The 7521-nt window shown below is 44.0% G+C and overlaps 1 protein-coding gene across 1 annotated transcript in view; it reads right to left on the reverse strand.

The window, feature by feature from the left end:
* LOC147429149 (uncharacterized) overlaps window positions 1-7028 on the reverse strand; it is a 46944-nt gene extending 39916 nt beyond the window's left edge. Inside the window, exon 1 of the mRNA XM_086495520.1 lies at window positions 6808-7028. Within this exon, the coding sequence (XP_086351646.1) occupies window positions 6808-6981 (174 nt within the window). The 5' untranslated portion in view covers window positions 6982-7028. The remainder of the gene's footprint in view (window positions 1-6807) is intronic.
* Between the last annotated feature and the right edge of the window lie 493 nt (window positions 7029-7521).

Raw genomic sequence — 7521 nt, forward strand, 5'->3', positions numbered from 1 at the left:
CGTCACGGTGAATCTGCAAAACGCTGGAGCTGATCTGCAAATCAAAAACGCTAGGGCTGAAAATGGTTCTGTTGTCGCCGGTTGTTCTGCAAATGCAAAACGCTAGGCTGATCTGCTGTGTCTTGACGACGTTGGGGCTGATCTGCTGTGCACAAATCACCAAGGCTGATCTGATGTAAAAACGCTAGGTCTTCTGTGGAGAAAATGCCAGAGTAGTCGCGGGGGTTGGTCTTGCTGAGAAGTTGCCTGTTGAGCAACGTGCTCATGTTGCCTCTTCTGCCAATTAGTGCTAGCCTAGGTTTGCTTATATACAAACTTACTCAATTTGCCCTACCTACTTTCCAACAAAAGTCACTCAAAAATAATAAGTAAAAAATGTCAAAAATAGGGAAAATAGGCTAAATGCACTGGAAAATTCCTCTGAAGAATTCTAATGAATTCTGATGGGAATGCTTATGATCATGTTGTGTGCAACCGGAGGATATGCATCTACACTAAGTGTCTGGACATGCACGGTCTGCGAACACTCACAAAAGTGCCATATCACTTCCTATTCTAGACTGACTTGAAGGAACTGAACCATGGTCATGTTGTAGCTTGTCCACAGACACATAGGGTTGGATGTGTCACGTGATAGCAGAACAAAGCTAAAAAGCACGGCAAAAAGCAGAAGAAAGGCACTGACTTCCCGGGATATTTGGGTCGTCCGTCGACATTTGATAAGGCAAAGTTCGATTTGAAGAAGTACCCAATTCTTTTTCTTCTTCTTCTTCTGACAGTTCTTCTAGCTCATCTGACTCGAGCGAAGAAGACCAAAAAGGCAAAAAGCGAAGCAAGAAACAACACTTCGAAAAGGGCAAGAAACAACGCTTCGAAGTCTAAATCTCGCCCAGTGAGCAACAGTTCTACAGAGGACTCGTCTACAGACAATTCAGACTTTTGACGACGGCAACTTTTATGCAAACAAGAAGAATTTTTATAAAGCAAACCAGTATGACTTTTTGGAAGACAAAAGCAAGAAAGTCCAAGAGTTTAAGGAAGGTGGAAAGTCAATTAAATTTGACACGTTTTCGGGATATAGAGATGCTTCGAAGTCTTTGTCTTTTATATAGCAGTTTGACATTGCTTTCGCGGGAGGACGCTACTAATAGCACTCTAGGATTCGGAGAGCCGCCTCTTACTTAAGGGGAATGCTCGAACTTGGTGGTCTACACTTCTTTTAAACAAGACTGCGCCAGTTAAATGGCTGAAATTTGAGGAGCTTTTTATTTCTTCTTGGCCGACTCAAGAGTATGAACGCGATATACGAGCTGCTTGGAACCATCTTCGGATGACCAAGAAGGATACAGTGGACGCTTATTGCGAGAGATTCTGGAGCTCTTTTCTACCCGCCTCTTCATTCAAGAAGATCTCGTTCAAAGAATAGATTGAGCGGTTTACCTTGGGTCTTCCTACAGAGATCTGAGATCACTGCTTGGAATAGAAGTCAGCTTCTATTCGGGAGTTGATGAGTCATGCGAAACGGGGTTTTGCCATTCATTCTGGCAGTTTGACCTACCCCACCAATGAGATCATGACACAAAGAGCCAAACAGACTTCAACAAATGAAAGTATAAAGAGAAAGAGCAACCCAGAAAAGAAAGATGCACGACCCAAGCTTACTCCTCAGGAGAGAGCTCGCTTCATCAAGGAGGGGAAGTGTTTTGGATGCGGGAAAACTGGACATATCTCCGCGAAGTGCCCTAAAAAGGCACAGAAAGAACAGAACGACAAGGACGACGAAAGGCCTGAGAGTTCGAGAGCAGCTGAGGAACGTGGAAGAAAAAGGCAGATAAAAAGCAGAACTGGTACCACATTGCGTGAGACCCAAACCAAATATTATGAATGAAAGTACAAACTTTGCCGCTTTTGGGGCAGAGTAAAAGATCAGGAAGCAGGAGCCAAGGCCAACTTCTCTTCACTTGGAATTGGCGGCTCGATTTGGGAATTACGCCCGATAGGCTGAGGCCACAGGCGGAGGTAGTTCGAGTGGCACCCGAACAGGATATTGCCATTACACCGAGCATTGGCAAACTTCGTTTGCAATGACAGGGGTATTTAGGGCACGAGGAGTTTTACGTATTTGCCTTGGAGGGTTGTGACGTTCTACTCAAAATCCCTTGGTACCACAAGAACAACGCCGTGGTTGACTACCGGGCCAAGAAAGCAACTTTGACAAATGAAGGGCTCAGAGATTGTACTTGATGAACTTCAGTTTCTTTGCTCATTTTTTTGGGAGGGAACTGAACGATGAATGAAGGTCGAATATGTTTTGACCTAAACAAAAGGACGCTAAGATTTTCTCCACACTCATGCCGATTGCTTTTCTGAGGGCCTGCCAGGCGAGTTACCACCCGCTCGTCCTGAAGATCTCGTCCTGAAGATCATACCATTGATCTGATTCCTGGAAGCACACCACCGAACCGGCCACCTTATCGTGTGAGCCGAGCCCTATACAATGAGATTATGAACCAAGTGAAAGACCTCTTGGAAAAGGGTCTTGTCTAGCCTAGTACTTCACCGTATTGCTCTCCAATGTTGTTGGTTTTGAAGAAAGACATATCTTGGAGAATGTGCATCGATTATTGAGCTCTCAACAAAATCACCATCAAGAACAGATTTCTGATCGATGATATACTCGACAGATTACAGGGATCATCATGCTTTAACAGGATTGATTTGAAGAGTGGATATCATCAGATCCGAATCGCGCTGGGAGACGTCTACAAGCTAGCCTTTTGGACGACTTCTAGGTTATTTGAGTTTTTGGTGATGCCTTTTGGCTTAACCAATGCTCTTGCGATATTTAACTGGATGATGGACAGGATTTTTCAAGAGTACACTCTATTTGTTGGCACTTTCTTTGACGATATCATTGTTTTCTCCAAGAATGAGGCAAAACATAGAGATCATCTGCTTCAGGTCTTTCACGTATTACGAGATCACAAGTTAGTGATTAATGCGAAGAAAAGTGATATTTTCCTACCAGAGATACACTTTTTGGGACACATTATCTCAGCAGCAAGAGTGCAAATGGATCCGGCCAAGATAGAGACTATCCGTGATTGGCCCGATTTGAAGAATGTCCATGAAGTTAGCAGCTTCTTGGGATTGTGTTCGTACTACAGGCGGTTCATTCAAAAGTTTGCAGAGGTTGCTTCCCTTTTGCATACCTTGACACAAAAAGGAGTCCCTTTCTCGTGGGGACCCACAAAAGTGACAGCCTTTCAGGAATTGAAAAATAATTTGACTACAGGACCAATTTTTGACTTTGCCGGATTTGCAGAAGTCGTTTGAAGTATGTTGTGATACTTGTGGTCGTAGTCTGGATACGGTCTTAATGCACGAAGGCCAATGTCATTGCCTATGAGAGCCGATTGTTTACAAGGCCGAAATTGACAGTACAGATATGTGAGAAAGAGCTTTTGGCAGCTATCCATGCTCTTATTCAGTGGCGACATTACCTACTCAGAGTCGATTTTACGGTTTTTCACAAATGATGGGAGTTTATGCTACTTCTTGTCATGGAAGCAACTATCGGAAAAGCAGATGCGGTGGGCAAACATCTTGTCATAGTTTACTTCCGGATTGTCCATGTGCAGGGACAGAAGAAATTGGTGGCAAATACTTTGTCCCGAAAGCCGTTGGTTCTGGCTATTTCCGGGATATATCATAGAAACTTCGAGGTATTGGTCGGTCAGTACGCCACAAATACAGATTTTGCAGATGTATTCTGTTGAATACAGAAAGGGGAGATGGTAGCGGACTATTCCATTCGGGATGGCTACTTGATGCGGAAAACCATGCTGTGCGTTACACAGCCGTTGAGGGAAAAGGTTATGACTGAATGCCACTGTCCGCCTTTTACGGGTCACCGCGGCATTGCTACCACCTTGAAAGGGGTAGAGAGATACTTCTTTTGGCCGAGACTCAAGAAGGATGTGGAAGAGTTTGTGCATAGTTGCTTGGTAAGCCAGAATGTCAAGTTTTGACAGGCACAAAGCACAGGGATTGTTACAACCTTTTACCCATACTCACCCGCCCCTGGGAAGGTATTGCAATGGATTTTATCTCCCGAGAACACAGCGTGGGCACGACTATTTATTACCCAGGTCTTCAGATTACATGGCATGCCTGAGACGATTGTCTCCGACAGGCACCCCAGGTTCATGAGTTTGTTTCGGACGGCTATTTGGGAGGCACGGTTGCAGTTCTCCTCATCGTTCCACCTGCAAACTGACGGGCAATCAGAGATTGCTAATTCAGTGGTACCAGATTTGTTGAAGTCTTCTTTATTGGATCAAAAGACTACCTGGGAAAGGTTTTTACCTTTGGTGGAATATGCCTACAGAAACACGTTTAACTCTTTGATGGGGAAGGTGCCATTTGAGATTCTTGAATTTGCTCCGAAGTTTTCACCCTTCCTTAGCACGAAAGATAAGATTTTTCTTTGAAGCCGACCAGTTCACGAGGGACTTGGTCCGGAAGGCTTTGCAGAAATTTCGGGAAAAGACAAAAAAAGGCAGCAGATCGTAATTGTCGCAATTTGAAATTGAAGAAGAATAATTGGGTGCTCTTACATTATGGGAAGGCACTCTCGAGAAAGAAAAAAAAAGGGAAAGCAACGGCTTCTTTGAAAGCTTAGTATGAGATAGTTTGGACCTTTCCAGATTTTCCGAAAAGATAAATGATATCTCCTTTGGACTGAAGCTGCCAGAATACTTGGAGAATTCACAATGTTTTTTTATGTGAGTCTCTTAAAGCCTTTTGAAGGCGATGTGCCCGATGATAGAAAGCCAGATGTGCAACCCGAATTGGACAAAACGAGCAGATACTCGTTCCAGAACAGAAATTGGCACAGAAAGAAAGAAAGAAGGTAAAGCGAACTGACAGTTCTTGGTTAAATTCAAGATCTACTTCGCAATGGATGCGAGACGAATGGAGGAGGAAGACCTAGCAAATATTCCTCGAAATGTGAATCTTTATCTTGAAGCTTTTGATTTAGCATTGTCTATTCCAAATGGAACCCAGAATTCAGCTTGGCCAGAGATCTGGTGCAGTGGGATGCACAAGAGGGGAGTTACTCCGCTCCTTTGTCAACAAATGCCTCGATTTTTGAAGACTAGAGTCACTAATGTCTCTTTGAGCTTCAAGGATACTGAGAGCTGACAGTATTCTGCTAGATGACTACCCTAATCCTAACCCTAACCCTGATTTGATGGACATCAGCGTGATTTACGAAAAGCTGGGTAGCTTTTTGGCGATGCTTTTTCTACGCAAATTGCTGAGATAGAGAGAGAGAGAGAGAGAGAGAGAGAGAGAGAGAGAGAGAGAGAGAGAGAGAGAGAGAGAACCCTCTTTGCTTTATTTTAGCAAGAGAGAGAAAGAGAAAGCCTCTCTGCTTTATTTATTAAAAGAAAGAGAGAGGAAGAACTTTTGCTTTATTTGCCAAACTTTTGAGCTTTTGATTTTCAGCTTTTGGGGCTCTGCTTTTGGCAACCCTTGTAACTTTAAATAAGTGAGCAGGCCTCTCACAACTCAGAGCATCTGGACGCAGAGTCTGAGTGTGAGCGCCTGCCCGCACTCTTGTACTTTGAACTCAGATTAATATAAAAAGAAATACCAAAAGGGGCGCCAGTCTTTGGGGCCAATATCTCTAGGCACGGAACTCCGCCGGGTCAGTGTCGAATTAAATTGTGTACTATGAACTGTTTTGAAGTGGTTATTTGGTGCTGTCGCGGTAGATTCTTGACTTGGAGTGTCCAAGTCTGTTACAAAGGATGTTTTTGAAGCGCAAACTTTTAATAACACATTATTTTGGGGCTTTTTAGCCGTGGAAAAGCAACCAGCCTAGGGCCTTAAGATATGAGCCTTGGGGGAGGCCTCATAGAAGGTGAAAGAATTATCCACAATGCATCGATTCCTACTACCTGGCATCGGACGTGGCAAAGGACAACCGATTTGTTTATCAATGAGGGATGGTAGGTTACTTGCAGGCCAACAGGACTAAATATGGGTGCATGTCATTTATTGCTATGTGATGAAGCGAGCACTCAGGACTCACTTTCCATGAGGTCTTCATACAATAAGGTGCGTGAGCAATAGTCCCAAAGGACACGAGGCCTCTAAAGGTCTGCATGATACATGAACAAATCTATCAGCGTGCATGGTAGACAAGATGCTTCCCCTTCTGGAGGGATAGGGTCTGCATGTTCTTGCATGGGACATATCTTTATGATCCAAGGATGTTGGATCGATCAATTTCAAGGATTGGAGAGCATCTTTGGATAAAAGATCTTTGTATAAGTAACCAAGAGTACCTCCCAAAGGATGCTTCGCTTGCACATTTTCTTGCAGAGCACAGCCACACGATCTGAGGATGTTGAATTGATGGGTTTCAAGGCTGAAAAGTAATTTTAAACAGTTTAAGAAATTATTCGACCCCTAAAAGACTTCACAAGGCCTTAGCAGATGTGCGTAGGAAACCAGGTCTTCCAAGCAAAATGTAATACGCATTTTTCCATCTGTGAGCATGAAAAGGCAAGAGTCCAAAAATTGTAATGCTCTTTGACGGTAATAGAACAGAAATGTTTCAGCCCTAGATCATTACTGCACTATCTCATGATAAATAAGATGCCGAACTGGACTAATAGCTACTGCAGAAAAAGCAAGCTGTTAACTAACCTGAGAAACTCATTCAGTGGAGACCAATCAGTACTGCATGCATAATGCAGTACATAGAAGCGCAGAGAAAAAGGAAAGACTTACCTTTCTGAGAAGCCGTTCAACAGAACGGATCTGGTTCTTGATAGATACAATCTTGGCCTTCTTATCGCTATCTTTGTGATGGCGAACACCGAGGCTTCTACTGCTATTTCCTGCGTGGGCAGAGAGAGGGGGCCTCCCCGCAACTCTGCGTTTGCCATACCCGCCGTGCGCCATTGCCTCGCCCAAACTCTTCCCGTCAAGCTTTGCTTGCCAGTGCCAGATGGCATTTTATAATTGAACCACATTTTTGCTTTTGACATCACAGGACACTTTTGGAGTCCAGAATCCAGAGTCCAGACCTGACCTTTGTTCAAAGAAGCCTTTATTAACGTATTTAAGATGAGGCTTTTTGCATTTAGTGTGACGGTTCATGAGTATGCTTGGCATACTGGCAAGACTTTTTAAAAAATCAAATTCTCATAAGATTCCCCTCCCACACCATTACGTGCCCCCTAACCTGCACAACGCTCTCCCACCTTCCTTCTACGCTCTCCTCCTAATCTCCACCCTGCCGGCCCTCTCCATCTTCTCTCGCCTGCAATTCCCTACTGCCTGCGCTCTGCAATTCCCTACTCATGTTTGCGCTCTATCGCCAGCACCTATTGCATGCATACAAAATGTTACAAACGACAGGCAATTGGCAAGTGCCTTGTATAGAGAGAGAGAGAGAGAGAGAGAGAGAGAGAGAGAGAGAGAGAGAGAGGTTTGCACCTC

The sequence above is a fragment of the Adiantum capillus-veneris genome, chromosome 22 (assembly GCF_014529385.1).
Source record: "Adiantum capillus-veneris isolate H3 chromosome 22, ASM1452938v2, whole genome shotgun sequence".
Taxonomy (NCBI): domain Eukaryota; kingdom Viridiplantae; phylum Streptophyta; class Polypodiopsida; order Polypodiales; family Pteridaceae; genus Adiantum; species Adiantum capillus-veneris.